This window comes from Hipposideros armiger, unplaced genomic scaffold (genome assembly GCF_001890085.2).
Source record: "Hipposideros armiger isolate ML-2016 unplaced genomic scaffold, ASM189008v1 scaffold_160, whole genome shotgun sequence".
NCBI lineage: Eukaryota > Metazoa > Chordata > Mammalia > Chiroptera > Hipposideridae > Hipposideros > Hipposideros armiger.
In genome coordinates, this window is record NW_017731510.1 from 3,366,680 (window position 1) to 3,388,957 (window position 22,278).

The window sequence follows — 22,278 nt, forward strand, 5'->3', positions numbered from 1 at the left end:
CAAGTTTTCCATTCCCTGCTCCCCATTCCCATCCCCCACCCCCGCCATCTGCCTTAAATTTCCTGTGACGACAACACTCATATCAGGTCAACTCCAGGTTGGCAGTGACCTTATAGAAAAACGATACAATAGAACTTCAGATAAGGAAGTCCGTAACCTGGATGATCAGCATCCCCTGGAAGCTACTGAAAGCTCGATTTCTCATCTCCAGTGAATCAAAATCTTTGGAGATGAATCTCAGGAATCTGAACATTCACCCCGTGATTCTGCTAATCATCCAGATTTGGGAATGACTCAGCAAATTAGTATAGTGGGACTATTTGTCTTGATCTTAAAAGCATTTTGTTTCTTTGAAAACAATTAGGAGGTATGAAGTTTTAATTGTTATATCAGACTTTAATTATAGGGCAACATATTGACAACAGGACAGGACATTTAAGAAAGGAACTAATTATTAAAGTGAATTATAATAAGTGGTATCTGATGCAGAACAGAGTGAGCTCATTTTCTCTGAAATCAGGGCTTCACAGTGGCTGCTTCAGTGAGAATTCCTGAGAGTAACATAGAGCCTTTCCTTAGGGAAACAAGGGGGAAAAATAAATACTTTGAAGCCAGTTTAGAAATTCTATTACCAAACACTACCATGAGTTAATATTCTTAAATTCCTATTATATTTAGCATTCCCAGTCCCTTTGACTGTTTTTTACTTCTTTGAGTCTAGTAATCTGACTGCATCTCTGTGGATGTCAACGACAGATTCCTCACTTATTCTGTCAAGTTATATATATGTTTAAGTATACAGCTGATTTTCCTAGCAACCTGTTTCCTGTGACTCCTCATAGAAGATAAATCTCTCCAGGACAAAGGCCAAGCTTTCAACTTTTTTTTTTTTTTAAAGATTTTATTGGGGGAGGGGAACAGTGCTGAAGAATCGGGGGAAGGGGAACAGACAAGTTGCTGTTGTTTTGGTTTTCAGTCTAGTTGTAGAGGATGTTGCTTCACTGGTCCAAGCTGGCACCATCACTGCGCTCTTCCCGGGTGAGGCAGATCAGTCGCCAGCCTCTGGACAGCTGCTCATGGTGGCTGCTGGCCACTCATGCTGGCTGCCGGCTACACACGGTAGCTATGGCAGCCCACTGCAGCAGGGGCTGCAGCCTATGCTGTCACCGTCGACCCACAACAGCCCAGCTCCAGGTTGAGCTGTTGTGCAGCATCTTAGCTGTGGAGGGCAGTGTCAATGGCCCTCATATGTGGGATCCAAACCGGGGACCTCTGGCATCCCAAGCCAGTTCTTAACCAATGCGCCACTCGGCTGGCCCTCAACTTTCTTAATAATGACTTACAGTAAGCATATAAGTATCAATTATTTGTAAAAATCTTTTGATATTCTCAAACGCTTCCAAAAAGTTGCAAAGGAGGGAACACTTTCTAACTCATTCTACAAGGCCAACATAACCCTGATACCAAATCCAGACAAAGACACTACAAGAAAACAACAAATCAGTATCTCATTAATACATGCAAAAATCAACAAAATACTAACAAATCAAATTCAGCAGCATATTAAAAGGATTATACACCATAACCAAATGGGATTGCCAGAATGCAAGGATGGTTCAATATATGAAAAGCAATCATAGTATACCACATTAATAAAGCAAAAAACTGATTATCTCAGATATACAGAAAAAACATTTGACAAAATCTAACACCTTTTCTTGACAGAAACACTCAAACTAAAGTAGAGGGAAACTTCTACAACATAATAAAGGCCATACACAAAAAACCCACAGCTCCCTGGTGAAAAATTGAAAGCTTTCTCTCTCAGATAAGAAACAAGGCAAGGATACCTGATTTTACCACTTTTATTCAGTGCAGTATTGGAAGTTCTAGCCAGAGCAACGAAGCACGAAAAAGAAATAAAAGTCATCCATATTTGGAAAACGTAGAAGTAACATTATCTGTTTGCAAATGACATGATGTTATATGTACAAAAATCCTAAAGATTCCACCAAAAACTGATGGAATAAACAAAATTCAGCAAAAATGCAGGATACAAAATCAATACACAAGTCAGTTCTGCTTCTATACACTAACAATGAACAATCCAAAAAGAAAAATTAAGAAACAATCCCATTTATAATAGCATTAAAAAGAATATTTAGGAATAAACTTAACCAAGAAGGTGAAAGATGTGTGTACTGAAAAGTATAAAACATTGCTGAAATAAATGAAAGACAACACAAATAAATGAAAAGACATCCTGTGGTTATGGACTGGAAGACTTAATATCATTAAATGACAATATAACACAATGTGATCTACAGATACAATGCAATCCCTATCAAAATACCAACAGCAATTTTTGCAGAAACTAAAAAACCAATTCTAAAATTCATATGAAATCTTGAGGGACCATCAATAGCTAAAATACTCTTGGAACAGAACAACAAATTTGGAGGTTTCGCACTTTCTGATTTCAAAATTTACTACAAAGATACAGTAATAAAAACACTGTGGTACTAGAATAAGGACAGACATATTGACTAATGGAACAGAATACAGCCCAGAAATAAACCCTTGTATATATGGTCAATTGATTTTTGATAACAGTGCCAAGAATATTCAATGGGGAAAGAAAAGTCCTACAAATGATGCTGGGAAAACTGAATACCCACATACAAAATAATGAGGTTGGACCCCTAGCTACACCACATACAAAAATTAACTCAAATGGATCAAAGACCTAAATGTAAGAGCTAAAACTATAAAATTTAAAAGAACATATTGGGTCGTCGGAAAAGTCATGACATATTTTTTTGTTGAACATAGAAAAAATACATCATGACTTTTCCAACAACCCATTAGAAGGGAAGCTTCATGATATTGGATTTGTGATATTTCTTGGATATGGCACCAAAGGCATAGGCAACCAAAAAAAAATAGGTAAACTGGACTGTACCAAAATTAAAAACTTTTGTGCATCAAAGAATACCATCCATAGAAGAGTAAAAAAACAACTCCCAGAATGGGAGAAAGTATTTGCAAATCATGTACCTGAAACAGGGTGTATAAAGAACCCCTACAACTCAACAACAAATAAACCAAAATTTTTAAAATGGACAAAGGACTTAGACATTTCTCCAAAGAATATATACAAATGGCCAATAAGCACATAAAAAGATGCTTGAAGGGCCGGCCAAGTGGCTCAGTTGGTTAAGAGCTTGCTCAAGAGTGCGAGCTCTGAGCAACAACAGTTCGAGTCCTGGCCCGAGCTGAGCTGCCACAGCTAAAAAATAAATAAAATAAAAAGATGCTTAACCAACTAATCCATCAGGGAAAGGGAAATGCAAATCAAAACCACAATGAGATACCACCTCTTACCTGTTGGGGATAGCCACTACCCCCTCCTCACCCCCTCAAATACCTAACAACAAAAAAACACAGAAAATAACAAGTGTTGACAAGGCCATGCAGGAACTGGCACCCTGGTGCAAAGCTAGTGGGAATATAAAATAGCACAGCTTTTGTGGAAAACAGTATGGCAGTTCCTCAAAGTTAAACAGAATTACCATATGACCCAGCAATTCCTAATATAGACCTAAAAGAACTGAAATCAGGGACTCAAACCGATACTTAGCATACCCATGTTCATAGCAGCATTACTCACAACAGCCAAAAGGTGGAAGCAACCCAAAGGTCCATCAAGAGACGAATGGATAGACAACATGTGGTCTATACACAAAAGGGGACATTATTCTGTCTTAAAAAGGAAATTCTAACATGTGCTATAACATGGATGCACCTTGAAAACATTAAGTGAAATAAGCCAGACACAAAGACAAATATTGTATAATTCCATTTATATGAGGTCAAATTCATAAAGATAGAAAGTAGAAAAGGGGTAACTAGAGCGTGGGGGGGCAGGGAGGAATGGGTTATTGTTTAATGGGTATATAGTTTAGGAAGCTAATTCAGCGTCACTTAATTGTACATTTAAAAATGGTTAAAATGGTGAATTTTGTTATGTTATTTATGCTATTTTCCACAACAAAAAGAATCTTTTGATAATGACAGCTATGGTCAGAAACTTGGCAATGAGGTCATACCTATTTTGAAACCTGATCTGCTACTTTCCAGCTAAGTGCCTTTGGGGAAATTACTTAACCTCTGAAGAGCTTTAGTTTCCTCTTTTGTAAAATGAAGACATTACTACCTCAGAGAGGTTGCTGTCAATTAACATTTTTCTTTTTTTTTTAAGATTTTTTTAGTTTTATTTATTGTTAAAGATTTTATTGGGGAATTGGGGGTAAAGGAACAGCGCTGGGGAATCGAGGATGAGGACAGCAACTTGTCCTTTTGTGCTTCCGTCTAGTTGTGGAGGACATCGCTTCACTGGCCCTTGTTGGTATTGTGATCATTGCACTCTTCTTCCTGGCTGAGGCAGATGGATTGCCGGCCATTGGACTGCCACTCACAGCGGCTCATGGCAGCTCACACCGGCTGCCAGCCACTCACAGTAGCTTATGGCAGCCCACTGCAGCCTACACCTCGCCAGCAACTCACGGCAGCCCAGCTCCAGGTTGAGCTGTTGTTCACCATCTTAGCTGTACAGGGCGCAGCGTCACTGGCCCATGTGGGAGCGAACCGGCAGCCCTGCTGCTCAGAGCTCGCGGTCCCAGGCCAGCTCTTAACAAACTGAGCCACACGGCCAGCCCAGGATTAACATTTTCTTAAAAAGTAAAATGCTGAGTATAGGGCCTATTGCACTGCCAACTCAAGAATGATGGGTTGTTCTTTTAGCAGCTCTAGAGACAAAGGTAGTAGGTTATCTTTAAAAAAAAAAAACCACACAAAAAAACCACGCCCAGCCGAGTAGGGCATTAGTTAAGAGTTGGCTTGGGACGCCAGCTCTGAGCAGCAGGGTCCCGGTTTGGATTCCACATGAGGGCCAGTGGCGCTATGCCCTCCGCAACTAAGATGGTGAACAACAGCTAGACCTGGAGCTGGGCTGCCGTGGGTTGCTGGTGACAGTGTAGGCTGCAGTGGGGCTGGCCAGCAGCTGGTGTGAGCTTTCATGAATCTCCATGAGCGGCCATCCAATGGCCAGCAACTGATCTGTCTCACCGGGGAAGAGCGCAGTGGTGGTGCCAATATGGGCCAGTGAGGCAACGTCCTCCACAACTTGACCGAAGAACAAAAGAACAGCAGCTTGTCTGTTCCCCTCCCCCAATTAAAACAAAAAAATCTTAAAAAACAAAAACAGAAACCATGAATGAAGAGAGTTGGAAAAGCTTTAAAATACATACATAGGTACCAGGTAACAAGGGAACTTGAAAAAAGGAGGGGCGGTCTTGTCTTTTCAATAGTTCATGAAAAACTCTCTTAAATATAAGAGAATTCCATTTATACAAGTTCAGTATGAAGTGTGTAATACAGGTGTTTAGAAAAGAAAATGCAATCTTAGGTCCCCACTGACTAGACCAGTTCACCTGCTACTATGTTTATTCTAAGAACACACTTTCAAACAGATGGATAAACACAAGTGCTTCCAGAAGAGGGTTCCCAAGAGATGAAGGATGGATTACACATAATGGTGACATAGATAACCATTCAAGTGACTCGACAATGGGACAGGCGACAAGCACTCAAGCACAGGTTGAAATAATCACAATACAGATTTTACGGAGCAATTACTACACTGGAAGGGAGAAGGAGTGCCAGGAACTGTGACTTTTAAGGTACTTTCCTGTCTAAGATTCTATAACTCTAAATGTAAATGTTTAAACTTGGGATTTTTGGAAAGACAATGCTACTCCATAAAGACAAACGCCAGGCTCGTGCTGATTAAATATGGGCACATATAAATGCTGTCTCACAGTCATGGAATGCTGTTCTGGGAAAATCTCTCTGGATAACAAAAGTAGTGACTTTGGAACAAAAGCAGTAAGACAATTTCCAAAGTGTGTACTTCTTCTAATTGGCAAATACATTTTAGGCAAAAAGGAAAAAACACACTTAAAACCCACAGACACAAATAAACCAACTTTAATAGATATTATTTTGTATTTATATAGCGCCTTCTTCAAGAACCTTAGATGCTTTACAGACATTATAGCTAATTAATCCCCACAACAACCCTGTGAGGTAGGTATGACTCCCATTTTACAAGATAGGGAGACTGAAGCACAGAGAGGTTAAGTGACTTGCCCAAGGTCACACAGTTAAATTCACTGAAGAGCCAGGACCTGAGTGCCTTAGCCTCCCAGCTCCCAGTTAAATACCTCATGAGAGAATCTTTAATGAAAAGTATCTCTAAAGAAAGTATCAAGAGTAGTATGTTATGAAAATGAGGTCTTTCTACCGCCATCAAGGAAAGAAAAAACCCTATACTGATGGTTAGAGGCAACAAGACCCATATATTACACATGTCCTTTTTTCCCTTTTCCTGAAGTCGCATGGCTTGTCTTAAGAATTCTCCTAAAGGTGAAGTTTCCAAGACAGAAGCCATATGACTCAGAAGCGAGACTTAATTTAGAATATTTACTTTTAGTTACGATAATTTATAGAAACTTTTATTCCAATATACAAAATATGGGACAGCCATCCCAACAAACATATACATAGATAGCAATCAGCCATCATTTACAACTTAAACCCGCCCCTCACTTCAATCACAGTCAACCGACAGCCTCACAATGCTTTCTATATGGGTCACTTTTCTGACTATATCTGCGTTCCCCCCCAACCCTATCCCTACATGTTTTTAAAGTATATTGAGTTTCTGATAAGCTTCCAAACATTGTACTTAGATGCAGCTGCACTCAGTAAAAAGTAAATTGAGAACCGTCATCCCACAGTCCCTTCCCCTGACAAAACCATACTATTAAATATGGTGTAGATGTGAACAGTGTGTGACTACCATGGAACTCAATAAAAATGCTATGATTTGCTTTAATGTGAAATGTACCCTTGGCTTTGACTGTGGTTTTAGAATGCACAATGTAATAACAAACACAACATGGTATTCCAACGCTGTACCTTTATGCAAATGACTTCATCTATCTTTCTTATACATGCTGTGGCCTGACTCACATAAAAACTGACTCAGCTTCACTTTCCTCTCCTCTGTACTGAAAGCTACAGAAATACAGCTTTAAATTCCAAGACAATTTGGTTTAAGCCCTCAAAATAAACAATGTATCCAGTTCCACTGCTATGACCTTCCCACATTCTTGGTTGTGATTCTCTGTGCAATGTTGGTAGATCAGGCAGGCTCTGTAATTTGTACAAAACAATTCCAGCCAGGTTACCCTGATTTTAGAAACTATACCTTAAAAAGCAATTTGTCAAAATACAATATGATTTTCTCCCAGCACAGCCCAATTAGCTAAATGACCCTGTTAAAGATATGTTCATGGAAGGAATAGGTGAAGTCATTTCCTGAGCTAAAAGATACAAATAATAAATGTTAATAATAGCAGCAGACAAAAACATTCTTTTTTGTTGTTTTTTGTCTTCATCAGTATTAGTAAAATAAGTTTAGAAAATTACAGCAATTAAAAACAAGATTACTGCCTGAAAAGACTTTGATAAAGAATATCCATGGCCTGATTGCTATTATTCTGAATATATATTCAATTATTTTCGACAAGTGGCTTTTGGCCACTGTCAGAGAACTTACTGATGCATGGAAAAGTGTCAACTGCGATAATTTACACACATTGCCTTATATATATATTACTTCTTAAAACTCCCAAAGGGAGTCTTAACAAAGTTTAATTTCCAAACACTCTTCCAGCAAGATTTGTAAAGGTGGAAGGAGGAAAAAGGACTTGCTTTGTGTATTCCTGGTCTACTTCATCAAAATTTGATCTTCAAAGGGTTTTTTAGCAAGCTACCCAGGCTGCTGGGGTTATGAACGGATTACTTCTTTCCAAGGTAAAGAATGACACTTGAAAGTAACATAATCGCTACGGCATGAATTTTCCAAATATGGCCTCAACTTGAAATATTAGCGTATTTAAAGATTCTAAAGACTGGAATACCAGCACCGCACCAGAATTTCTTTTATCATTCCAACAACCATAGGGAATTTTTAATAGTTTCTTATTTTACTGAAATTAAAACTGAATGAAATAACTGATTTATGAACCATTAACAAAAGGACAAATATTTAGCCAGAGATATCAGTTCCTCCTGAAAAAGAATATTTACCTCCTCTCATTGCAATTTTTCTTAAGGTATCTTACTGATTTAAAAGTTTAAAATTCACCTTAAAAATAGAAACAAACAAAAGGTCTAGTTAAACTGACAAAAAGTAGTAAAAATATGCTCAAATTTACTGACAGAATCATGGGCACTTCATACAATACTTAAGACTCTACCAGTTTTAAGTAAAATAAATAAGAAAAAAAATTATAATTACAAAGCCAGTCTTTCCCCTTGGGGAAACAAAAAGCCACTTTTGACCAATTGTTCCCTACATATACATATACTGTATATTATTATAAGCTTCTTCAGAGAAGCAAAACATATTTGTCTTCCTGGCACTGGGTATCTGTTAAGTTTTTATTCAACAGGAAGGCAACTGCAAGTGTTGGGCCCAAAAGTATTTCTGGTTTATGCTTGAAAAGACCACCAAACATTCTTTCTATACATAATTCAACCCAGGCAAATTTATGCAGCGTGTTCACAATCATCTCCTTCAATTATCAAGACCACCCAGCATAGATTCCTCTTCTTTCTGCTGCACCCCCAAGGAGTTCAAATCATTATTGGTGCAATTAATAAAGAGCAAATGCATGTCGATTACTGGAAGGCTGTTTTACAAGAGGAGCTGCTATCTCTGATTTCACTTCCTTGTTGTGTGGAACTGCAGACAGCATGATACCTGAGCAAATAAATCAACTACCATGATAGGAAGAGCTTGTTAATCCACAGTCTTTGCTTTATTGTGTGCAAAGTGTGCTACTGCCCCCTGAGCTTCCTGCATTTCTCTTTTCTTGAAAAATCAGTGCTTGATCCTTTCCAAAATAACCAAAGAAGAAACGAGGCAGAAATCTCTTCATCACGGTTCCCCTTCAGTCCCGAGACTGATAGAAAAGGATGTAACCAGACTCAGAGTTCTTTGAGATATCTGACGTCAACCCGTAGAATTCTTCAATAGCTTGTGCATCTATTTTCTGTGAGGCAAAATGTAAACATTAGTACATAAATGAGCTCCTTGAACTGCTTAAATCCAGTAAAATCTTCAACATTTCTTAGAAACATGACCTTCATTTTCTCATTTATAAAATAGCTCTGCAAAACTAGAATGGCTTAAATGAAAAAGATTAACAATACCAAGTGTTGGTGAGAATATGGCACTCTCATACGTAGCTAGGGGAATGTAAAAGGGTACACACACGTTGGAAGAAATGTTTAGCATTTTCTTCTAAAGCTGAGTATACAACTACCCTTCGATCCAGCAATTCTATTCCTAGGTATATTGGCTGAAATATATGAAACCACTAATTGGCAACTACTTGGGACCTATGAAAACGGCAACTTCATGTGGTCCAACTTAATATACACCCAAGAAAATGAGTGCATATGTCCAGCAAAAGACTTGAACAAGGATAATCAAGACAGCTTTATTCATAATAGTCAACAATGGACAAAGAGCCACGTTTCTAACTTGATATATTCATACAATGGAAAATTATACCGCAATAAAGCACTGCTACTACAGGCCACAATAATTATCTCACAGATATAATGATGAGTGAAAGAAGCAGACACAAAAGAAGTCATGCTTGATGAGTCTGTTTATATTCAAACATAGGCAATATTCATCATAAGGATAAAAGTCCACAGAGTGGGTCTGGGGAATGGTGGGCAGAGGGGAGGAGAGCTGTGGGTACTGACCAAGAAGAGAAATGAGGAGCTTGCTGGGGTGTTGAAAATGTACTGTATTTGGATCTGGATGTGTGCGTGCCTGTGTGTGTGCGTACCTGTGCGTATGAGAACCCATGTAAAAATTCATCGAGTGGCTGCTTAAGATTCGTGTAATTTACTACAGGTATATTATAGCTCAACAAATTACTTATTCAATAATGAAATATTTTTTTAAAACTAGCTCTGTCATTGAAAGCTTTCTCTTGTTTTATTCTAAACATTATAAATGTTAGTTGACAATTCAAGCACTGGGACTGGATGTTAGGGAGTACGAAGTGGGAATTAGATTCCGATCTGAAGACCTGAACATTTGTGTAATATTTATCGCCTGTTAACTATGAATGAGAAGCTGGGAGAAAAAAGTGAAGAGTAAAATACACACACAACTTTGAAGAATAATAAAAAATGATGAAATTACTTACTTCTACAATATCATCATCAAACAACAACCAAAAATCATGACTCTTAACTATTGCAATATAATGGCCTCGATTGGGACCACTGAAACAAAGAGAAAGAAAAGTTAATGTTATAAAATGCCTACTGGTATTACTCTTCTATGCCCTAAATTTCATGTGCTATAAAGTAGAAAAACCAAAACAGACAAAAATACTCCTTATTCTTTCCCCCCCAAAATCAAGCTACATTGATTTCAACTAGCATTCAATTTTAAAATTAAATCATTAGTGCTTTGCTTTGAGATATGATCAGTATTCTAGTCATATAAATCTAAGCTATTAAAATTCTTTATTGTCTTTGTAATAATTTTTAATTATTATTTTTGAAGTAATTTTCAAATTTGCTTCTATGAAAGATTTAAATAAAAATTTCTAGCATTTTTGGCAGGGAGCAGGATTACGTATCTTGGAATAAATGTATCTTGCTACTGAAGCACTGGATTCGAACCTCTAAGACCTACGTTCAAATTGTGCAGGAATACCCCGCATGCACACTGATCACTAACCCGACTCTCATATGAGGCCACCCCCCCAACCCCCCACTAATTGCAGCCATTACCTTCCACAGTGAACCACAACAGCAACAAGGTCGTACATTCTATCAGGATTGGTTGCATCGCCTGAAGTGTTAAAGAGACGAAGCTCTAAAGGAAAAACTACCCGGTAAGAAAGTTTTGTATATCGATGAAGTTGATCCATATATTTAAATCTCTTCAGATGTAGAGCTAGAATCATGGGCAGTTTTTTAACTTTCATCCTATTAAAATAAAGATGAAAACAAAATTTCATAAAAGACATTCACCGTGTCTTTAAAAGAATTATCAAACTTTATGATTCAATTTCCAAGTGGTTAATGGTCAGTTTTAATAGCCCAGCACTGCCCACTTTTGCATATTTTTACCAATTATTTTTATATTGGCAAAGCAATATTCTGAAAGTCTTACGACTACCCCACCCCACCCATCATTACCAAACCACATAATTTGACTCAGCATTCAACACAGCTCCAAAACAGATGGAATGGCACTAGTCTTGGATAAGAAATCTTTATTTTTGAAATATGATAAGGCTAAATGTACAGTGATGCCTATGATCAGTGGAGGAAAAACCAGTTCCTTAAAGCTGCCAGTTCCTTTGGATATGAGTGGAGACTGAAACCATTGGTTCTATCAATCTATATATATAATTAATAACAGATTGAGAACAGGAGACAATGAGAAAAGCACTCAAGACTATTCTTCTACTAATGGTGTTCGCCAGAGAGAAGAAATCACTCCACATTAAAAATAGTAACTACACGTATCCTGGAAAGGGAATAAAATAATTGGGAAATTGAGGAGTTAAGTTTTTAATAGTGAAACACAGGCTACTCTTCACATTCTACATAATCTTTATTACGCCCTTACATGCTATTTCTCCCTGAGGTTACCTCTCTCCTACTTCACCTAAAGACAGTCTACTCTTTTAAAGGCTCAGCTCAAATGTTACACCCACTGGTACAAATAATTGCTCTCTTCAAACCTCCACCAGCGCTTTACATATTCTCCTTATTTATGTACAGTTTATTACATTATAAAGTGTTTAGACGATTATGGGTTTTTCTCTTCTTCTAGGATCTGAACTCTTGGCAGGTCGGAGTCACCTTTTCCATTTTATTTCTCCTCTATCTAGCAAAATGCCTGGCACATGATAGAGACTTGACAAATGTTGCAGAACTGAACTCTGTACATGTACAGTGGAGCAAAACACTTTTCATAATTAAAAAATAAGATGTATTATGCCATTGCCTCTAATGAAGTGAAGAAAATAATTTTATAGCATTATTCTAAATCTGCATTTTACAGATCTTAAATGTGGTGGGAATATTCTAGAAATATTTACTATTCTACTAACCTGGCCTTTGAAAAACATTTGCGAAAATAAATGTAAACAATCATTCCTGGAAAACAATCTAGCAATATGAATTAAGAGCCTTTATGGTCTTTACCTCAGTAATCTCATTTTCTAGAAATTAAATTAAATATATCATAAATACAAGATTTCTGAGGAAAAGTCACTTCTAGAGTTACTTTATATATCGTGAAAAATTAGAAAAATTCCTACTATTCAACAATAGGAAATGCTGAAATAAATTACAGTGCAAATAGAACAGAATATTATACAACTTCAAACAACAGTGATGGTGAAAGTTTCTAAAAGGCATGGGAAAATACTTGTGGAAAGTAAAAAAGTCAAGATATAAAATTATATAACCAATAATCCAACTTTATGTTCACCAAATAGTTGATTAAACCCATGTAGTTTCTAAAATAAATTCTTTCAAAACAACAAAAACAAAGTATCCTTTGAAGATTTCCAGTGGAGTATAGATCCAGATGAATTCTCTCAGCATTAAATGAACGTTAGTGACATAGCTGGCAGTCAGTTAAGGTTAGAAAGAGGAGGTAGACATGGCCTGGTGGTTAGGAAAAATGTGCTTTTAGAAATGAAGCAAGGGCAGAGGGGGGAAAAGTCCAAAAGGAGAAAAAAACACCTAAAGGCTAGCTTATAAAATATGTTTGATCAGACAACACATGAAGAATGAGTCCTACTGGCAGTTTAATCCCAGTGGAGGAATGTCAGCTACCACAAAGAAACCAAATGTTTGTGGGGATAAACATGACAAAGTCAAATAAAAACATTTGTGGAGCCGTATTTTAAAGATGATTAGAGACTACCTTACAAAATTTTCCTCATATTAAAATAGTTCACAAAGAAGAAAATTGCTTGGACACACATGTAAGGAGTATGAAATCCATTGTATAGATTTTACAGCAGCAAAAAAAAAGTTGATTTCCTGCTCAAAACACCAATTCCATCAATACACCAATGAATATGTAGGATTCTGGTTTTCCTTCCATTCAGAATTGTGTGGAGAGGTTACATCAGGGAGCTCTTGATCTCTGTCACGGTTTTTCCTTTATTTTATTTTATTTTTAATAATTTTCTGTTTTTCTTTCCATTACTGGGGAACAGTGTGTTTTTCCAGGACCCATCAGCGCCAAGTCAAGTAGCTGTTTCAATCTATTTGTGGAGGGCGCAGCTCAGTGGCCCATATGGAGATCGAACTAGCAATCTTGGTGTTATGAGCACTGTGCTCTAACCACCTGAGCTAACTGGTTGCCACTCTGTCATTGTTTTTAAAAAAATTTGTCTTAAGATGTAATGTTTTTACAAAAAACAAATTACGTTGAAAAAATGGAAAGATACAGAACATTTTTTTCCTTATAAAGTTTGATTTAACATTGATTTTATCTTCTGTAAACTGACTTATAAATCAATTTTCTATTTAAAATTTTTAAATGGCACTTACCCACTACACAGAGATTAAAATCTGGATGAATTTATGTTATACATACATTTTCTTGCTTTTATATCTTTAAAACAATAAGGTGTGTTCATTTTAACATTAAGAAGTGTTTACCTTTTTTTGATAATATGTGTCGTAGTTTAAAACTGTTTTAAAAAGTAGGAGGATAAAAAAGACAAACAGTAAATCAGCTGGCTTTCACTGATACTGATTTCAGTCAAAGGAGTATTACTAGAGATAAAGAGGGACAGACCATAGTAAGAGGCCAGTTAATCAAGAGGACATAATCTTAAAAGTACATGCTCCAAATATCAAAGCTTCAAAATTTGACAGGATTAAATAAACAGATAAATGTATAATCAGAGTTGAAATCTTTAATAGGCTTCTTTCACTAACAAGAAATGAGTAAGCATAGGGAGGATATGAACCACCAAATTATGGATCTAAATGATATTTATGGAACACTCCATCTCAAACTACAGAATATACATTATTTTCAAGTACAACTGCAACATTCACCAATGCACTAGACAATTAAAGAAGTTTCAATAAATTCCAAAAGACTAAAATCATAGAATATATTCTCTGACAAAAATAAAAATATCTAGAAAATTCCCAGAGTGTGCAAACTAAGCAACAAACTTCTAAATATCCATGGGACAAAGAGAAAATTACAAGGGAAATTAAAATAGATTTTGAAATGGATGATAATGCAAATACAAGATGTCAAAATTTGTGAGAATACAGCCAAAGCAGCATTTAGAGGGAAATTTATAGCTTTAAAATGTTTACATTAGAAAAGAAAAAGAGTTTAAAACTGAAAATCTAAGTTTCCATCTGAAGAAGCTAGAAAAAAATGGCTAATGAAACCCAAAGCAAGCAGAAATAATAGAAAATAACAAAAATCAATGAAATACAAAACAAAACAACAGAGATTCAAATAAGTTGTAAAATTCCAGCAAGGTTAATCAAGGGAAAACAAAGAAAACACAAATGGCCAATATTAGAAATCACAGACAGGCTATTGCTATAGATTCTACAGACACTGAGAACATAATAAAGTACCATGAAATACTATTCAGCAATAAATGGGAATGGACCACTGATACACGCGACTACTTGAGTAGAGCTCAAGGAATTATGCTGCGAGAAGAAAGTCAATCTCAAAAGATCACATACTGCATGACTCTATTTATATAACATTCTCAAAATGATAAAATTATAGAGATGGAGGAGACGAGTGGTTCCAGGAGTTAGGAAATGGGGCCAGCGGGGGTGGGGTGGGGGTGCTGTGTGTGACTAGGGGAGATCAAGCACAAAGGAGATGGGCCAGTTCTGCATCTTGATTGCTATGGTGGTTACATGAATCCACATGTGATACAACTGTTCAGAACTACAAACATAAACAAATGAGTCCATGTAAAGCTGGTCAGATCTCACAAAGGTCAATGCCGACTGTACTATATTTATGTAACATGTTACCCCTAGGGGACACTGAGTGAAGGTGGTACATGGGACCTCTCCTTACTATCTCTGTGCTATGTTTACAATTTCCTGTGGACCTATAATCATTTCAAAATACGAAGTTTAAAAAAAAAGTAAGGAAATATCATGGATAACATTATGATATTAGGTAACTTACATGAAATGGACACATTTCTTAAAAAAAACACAATTTACCAAAACTGAAAATAAGAAAAAATAGGAAATCTAAATGGTCCTGTACTTGGAATCAAAAACTTTCCCCCTTCTTGAAAAGAAACAACAGGACCAATGAGCAGCACTGATGAACTCTATCAAGTATTTAAGGAAGAAATAAAGCCTATCTTATACAAACTGTTCCATAAAAGAGGAGGCGGGAATGATGTCATTTCTGAGGCCAGCATAAACCCAACACCAAACCCTAACAGAAGTACTACAAGAAAATAAAATTACAAACCAGTATCCCTCATATTTCACAGATGTGAAAATCATCAACAAAACATTAGTGAACTGAATCCAGCCACAAACACATAAACCCCACTTGGTGATGATGTAATAGATTAACTGAGTTGATTTCTTCTTTATGTTCTTTCTAAAAATCAGTAACTGTAAAAATAAAATGGAAAGATTCCTTTATACTCCTAAATTAACAAAGCAATAATAAATATGTAAGGAGCATTTAAAAATTTACATAGCATATTTCCCCTCTGAAAGAGAAACACCCTCACCCCAGCTTAAATTTTCTAGAAATTTTAGATCTCTGCAAAAAACTTACGCTGATCAACAATGTGATTTTTAAAAACAAGCATGTCCTCTTCCAGCCTAATCAAAATATTTTCCTGTGAGACCGGGAATGAGTAGACTACAGGTATTATTACTTTCTTAGAAAACATTTACTGCCCACATTACATATCAGATAACAAACTCAAATGACGGCAGCAGCCACTATAACAGGGGGTGGTGGGACTGTGGTGATGAGGGAGCACATCCTCCCTATTAGGGGTGCTGTTCCCCAGAAGCAGACCCTGTGACAAGAAGTCATATGCCCTGATTTATCCAGGTGGTGTTACTGGGTGGAGTGAGGAAAGCGGGGGAGGAAAGGAAGCCAGGTAAGGGGTCCATCGCAGGCCAAATCCCAGAGGCAAGCTTCCCCAAGTCCCACAGGGAACCCCTGGACTGTGGATTTCACTGCAGACGGCTCTTGACTCCAGCAAGGGCAGTTGGGTGTTCATACTCTCTTGTCCACCTGTCAGTCAGAGGTGAAAGAAATGCCCGGAAACATCCTTCTGCAGTAGTCCAAGAAGAGTCCTCCACAGAAGGATCAGAAGTGAAAGCACTCCACAGGAGTGGGGGCTGGAGGTGGGAGGGGGTGGTGACACTGTCTGCACCCGCGTCCTAACTGGAGTGCCCATGATTTGGCTGCAGGCAACTGAGGACACCATGTAGGCAACTGAGAACACCATGCAGTGCAGGCCTTCCTGATGTTCGCTGTTTTGATTTTTTTTTTTTAAAGAATAGCCAGAAATCATTTTTTAAATGAAAAATTCCCATTTGTTTAAACTGTGTAAGCCAAGCAAAGGTCTAGGTCTATAGACTGAATTTGGCCCAGGGAGCACTCGTTTGCAAACTCTGACAGAGAAATTTAATATCCCAGCACAAGCACGTAAGAACTTACTAAATTCTGTAAGAAGTCTTGGCCACACAGCACAGCTTAATAATTGTACAGACATTAAATACCACACTCTTACAAACTGTAACATCAATAAGGACTGAGGAATGAGAAGGGAACAGAATGCTGTGACAAGATGTGAGGAGGACACTAGGGGATTGAGACGTAAGTACTAAGGACAGTTATACAAAACAGAGCCTGACCGTGTTACAAATGCAGGACAGGCCAGTGGGTGGGTGAGGTCCATGGAGTGCCCCAACCGCAGATGGAACAGAGTCCTGAGCACTACCTGGAGATGCTGCCAGGTATGAGCATCCACCTCTCCAAAGACAGAAGGACCCAGATAACCAAAAACACAGGTCACAATCAGAAGGATTCTAATAGGTGAGTGTGTGTGGGGGAGGTGCTACGGTTTGAATGTTTGTACCCACCCCCTAAATTCCTATGTTGAAATCCAAATGCCCAATATGATGGTATTAGTAAATGGGGCCTTTGGGAGGTGCTAGGTCATGAGAGTGGAACCCTTAGAAATGGGGTTCATGTGTATATAAAAGAAACTCCAGGGAGCTTGCAAGCACCCTTCCACCATGTGAGGACATAAGTGAGAAGGCACTGGCTACAAACCAGGAAGAGGGTCCTAATCAGAACGCCACCATGCTGGCGCCCTGACCTTGGACTTCCAGCCTCCAGAACTGTGAGAAAAACGTTTCTGTTGTTTATAATCCACCCAGCCTAAGGTAGTTTGTTATAGCAGCCTGAGTGGATTAAGATGGGGGTATGTGCAAGGGTAGTTGGGGATGTTGACTCCCCATAGGGAGTCCTACTGCTGAGAAGATGCTGACATGATACGTACCATACAGGTAACCATGACGAGCATCTGAATACAGAGGAAGAAGATATGGACCTAGTTATGAAAATGGAGGAAAAGGGGAGGACTGGGTTTCAGGAAGATGAAGAATCTCAATTAGGAGATCTAGGGCAGATAGAGACGGACATGTGGCCATGACAACTTGAGGGTGAGTCACCTGGGCATCACAGGAGTCTCCTTCAATGCCTCATAAGGACAGGTCTGGTCCTAGAAGTGGGCCAAGCCGAATATGGAATAAAGGGAGAGTACAGCAAATAAAAAGGAGGAAGGAAGTGTAGGCAAGAAGCCAGTCAGGCTGGCTTGGTTCCCAGTCCACAGTCACTCATCATCAGGTCCCACTCTGAGCACGAGAGAAGCGACAGAAATACTGCTCTTGAAAATCTTGGCACCATTCCCACCCTAAGGCCCAGAGGACAGGGGAACACCACCTGAAAGCAAGCCACCAAATCCTTTCTCATTCCAGTTCCCCAGGGACATCGCTCCACTTTATCCATATGCTCTGTCCTCCCGCTGGATCAAAGTCAATAGCTGTTACTTCCATTTACCAAGCTGGTGTTTTGCCTGGACTGTGCTATACACAGTTTAGTAGGTATGCTGTATAAAGGGAGTCTATGTGCAGATAAATACTGGAAAAAGCTAGATAAATTTCTTCTATTCCGTAGGTCTTCTCAGAGTCCACAATATGAAGCATGAATAAATAACTATGAGGAAACGTTATTATATAGCAAGTCCATTTGATCATAGACTACTTATTTTATGGCATATTGATAACATTTCCAGAAATCGTTCTTCAGTTTTCCAGACTGAAACTTTTTAAAGACACTGTCTTATAGTAATTCAAACAGATATATCATGAATCAAAGTCAAACTTCACATGCGGTTTTTTATTGTGGTAACATAAACTTGAACATAAACTTGACCACCTTAATTAATCCTTTTAAGCATACAGTACAGTAGTGTCAGCTACATGCACGCTACTGCACAACTTTTTCATCTTGCAAACTGATATTATGGCCAGTGAACAATTCCCCCTTTCCCCTCCCTCAGACCCTGGCAACCACCATTTTACTTTCTGTTTCTAAGAATTTGACTACTTTAGATTCTTCATAAAACTGAAATCATACAGAATTTGTCTTTTTGTGACTTGGCTTATTTTACTTAGCATAATACACTCAAGGTCCATCTTTGATGTCCCATTTGCCTATTTTTGCTTTGTTGCTTATGCTTTTGGGATCATATTCAAGAAATCACTGTCAAATTCAAAGTCATGAAGCTTTTCCAGTTTTTCTTTCTTTTCCTAGGAGTTTTATAGTTTCAGGTCTTATGTTTAGGTCTATAATTAATTCTGACTTAATTTTTGTGTATGGTGTTAGGTAAGGGTCCAAACTTCATTCTTTGCCATGTGGATATCCAGTTTTCCTAGTACCATTTGTTGAAGAGACTGTCCATTCCTTATTGTGTTGCTTTTGCACACTTGTTGAAGATCATCTGACAAGATAAGCGAGGGTGTATTTCTGGGCTCTTTATTCTGTTCCATTGGTCTGTATTTCTTTGTATTATTTACACACTGCTTTGATTACCATAGCTTTGTAACATGTTTTGAAGTCTGGTGGTGTGAGGCCTCCAGCTTTGTTTTTCTTTCTCAAGGTTGTTTGGCTAGTCAGTCCTTTAAGATTCCCCATATAAATTTTGAATTTTTTTTTTTTGGTCTCTTAAAAAAACAGCATTGTGATTTTGATAGGGATGGCATGGAATCTGTAGATTTGCTTTAGGCAGTATGGTCATTTTAATAATATTAAGTCTTCAATAAGATTAAGTCCTCCAATCTATGAACACAGGATATCTTTCCATTTATTTGTATGTATCTTCTTTAATTTCTTGGAACAATATTTTATAGTTCTCAGTGTACAAGTCTTTTGCCTGTTTAAATTAATTCCTAAGTATTTTATACTTTTTGATGCTTTTGTAAATGGGGTTCTTTTCTTGATTCCCTTTCAGATTGTTCACTATTAATATACAGAATTGCAACTGATTTTTGTGTGTTGATTTTGTATCCTGCATCTTTGTTGAATTTGTTTATTAATTCTAATAAGGTTTTTGTTTCTTTGTTTAATCTTTAGTGTTTTCTCTATATAAGATCATACCATCTGTACACAGAGATCATTTTACTTCTTTTCTCATTTGGATGCCTTTAATTTCTTTTTCTTGCCTAACTGCTCTGGCTAGGACTTCCAATACTATGTTGAATAAGAGTGGCAAGAGTAGGCATCCTTGTCATGTTACTGATCTTGGAAGGAAAGCTTTCAGTTTCTCACTGTTGAGTATGGTGTTGGCTGTAGGCTTTTCATATATGGCCTTCATTATGTAGAGGTATGTTCCTTCTATTCCTAGTTTATAGAGTGTTTCTATCTTGAAAGCATGTTGATTTTTGTCAAATGCTTTTTCTGCATCCACTAAGATGATTACGTGGTTTTGGTCCTTCATCCAGATTGAAACTTTAAGTCAAATTGACTTTTATTTCTTTAATAAGAACTATGATCTGTATATTCAACACAATCCTATTCTGAGACTAGAAACTACAGATTCAGAGATGATAGGGACCTTGGAAGTCGACTAGTCCAAGTGAGATCCCAAAAGATTAAATGACTGGGCCAGTATCACACTGCAAGTTAACAAGAGGGTTGTTACTATATCCTGGTGAAAAATACATAATTTCTGTATTGGTGTATTTCCATGAACTTACATAGTTTATCTTATAGTAATATGGTAAAGTCTGAAAATACGTGGGAGGAGGGTGTGCATACATACAAAATATGTCCATCAAAGAACCATAACAGCGAAAAAATGGGAACAAACTAAATTGTTGGATTTAGAGGATTGGTAGGTATAGACTGCTATGTCCATACAAACACAAAAACAAAAACCACTATGCAGTACCTCTTAAGAATGATGTAAAACTATAATTTCATTGACATGGATGTAATTTATTAAGTGGAAAAAGTTACAAAACTGTATATAAAGTTTGATTCCATTTCAAGAATTATGTGTGTACACACATATGTACTTAAAACATCTAGGATTTATACAAAAATGTTAAAGGTGCTTTCTTAAGTGATTTATACTTACCCATATTTTCTAATTTATGTACAAAGAACATATATTCCTCACATAATTTAATAAAAGATCTAATATTAAATAATACTATATAAAATCTCATGTATACCTTCAAACAGCTTGACTTTGTAGGCAATTCCTAATTACTCATGTATGGGTTACCTGTCGTCCTATGTGAAGACAAGCTTATGCTCACAGATGGGCCTCCTCCATCTAGCCAATGAAGTTTCTGAGTTACATTCTTCTTAGCTATATTTAGTCCTTGACTCTATCTTTCTTAACCAATAGTGTTAGGCACTTTCTACAATGTTTTCAGGATTAATCTAATACATCAGCCACCATGCCTCTAATGAAACTTATTAGAGGTGCTCCAATCATATGCACAAATGAAAGGGAACACTGAGTAACCTGTTTTGATTACCATGTCCGTTACCAAAATACCTCCCTTCCCAGTAGATAGTCTGTGTCCAAAATAAAAACAAAAAAATATAGTCATTTAAAAATCTAAGTTGTTTCCCTTCCCTTCATGAACATTTCAGTTCAATCATTAATGGGGCCATAGGAAGTAGACAATTGTGTAGGCAGGCGAGAGGGGAAGTCCAAGCATAGTAAGCAACACATCTATATAAGAGAACTGTGTGTGTGTGTGTGTGTGTGTGTGTGTGTGTATACATGAGGGTAAGATTACCTACCAGGGCACTGACCAACTAGGTAAATATATCAAGACAATGGGAGCCAGTTTTTATTGTCAGAGAAGGGAATCACAAATATTAAAAAGGAGAAAACTAGAATGAACCCTATGGAGTTGGCTGATATTGGAGGTAATCACTGTGAATTCATGGCTTTTCAATATAGACAGACAATAGATAAGTAAAGTACAGGTGTATATGTGTGTTTGTGTAGATGTAAGTATAAACGTGTATGCAGAGCCACACACATTCTCTAGCTCTGTTCACTAAGGGGGACTCATCAAGTGATATCCCAATTGTGCCAAGGTCCTGGTTTGTAAACATCACTCTCTCCCTAGAAGGAAGCAGGGCTCCTTAGAGCAATGGCTGGTATCAGGGTGGGGAGAGAAAAGTACAAGATGAGCCTGGAAAATCTTACTGTGCCAGAAACCAAAGACGTGCTCAAGAAGGATGGGTCATGTCCAAAAGACACAGGAGCCAGCTTCACGCGGCTCCTGCTAGCCAAACTGGGGATAATTTCAACATGAAAATAAGTTAGAATGGTAATGGATCATAACCCACTGAATAAAACAGGAATCCTAGGGCCGGCTGAGTGGCGCGATGTTTAAGAGCTGGCTTGGAACACCAGAGGACCCCGGTTCGGATCCCACATATGAGGGCCAGTGACACTGCCCTCCACAGCTAAGATGCTGAACAACAGCTCGACCTGG

The 22,278-nt window shown here is 37.6% G+C and overlaps 1 protein-coding gene across 1 annotated transcript in view; it reads right to left on the bottom strand.

Moving 5' to 3' along the window:
• Positions 1-6,032: 6,032 nt before the first annotated feature.
• LOC109387519 (ubiquitin carboxyl-terminal hydrolase 12) overlaps positions 6,033-22,278 on the bottom strand; it is an 18,525-nt gene continuing 2,279 nt past the window's right edge. The window contains exons 3-5 of the mRNA XM_019651482.1: positions 10,957-11,154; positions 10,362-10,440; positions 6,033-9,185 (exon numbers count right to left, since the gene is read on the bottom strand). Coding sequence (XP_019507027.1) covers positions 9,084-9,185; positions 10,362-10,440; positions 10,957-11,154 — 379 coding nt within the window. The 3' untranslated portion in view covers positions 6,033-9,083. The remainder of the gene's footprint in view (positions 9,186-10,361; positions 10,441-10,956; positions 11,155-22,278) is intronic.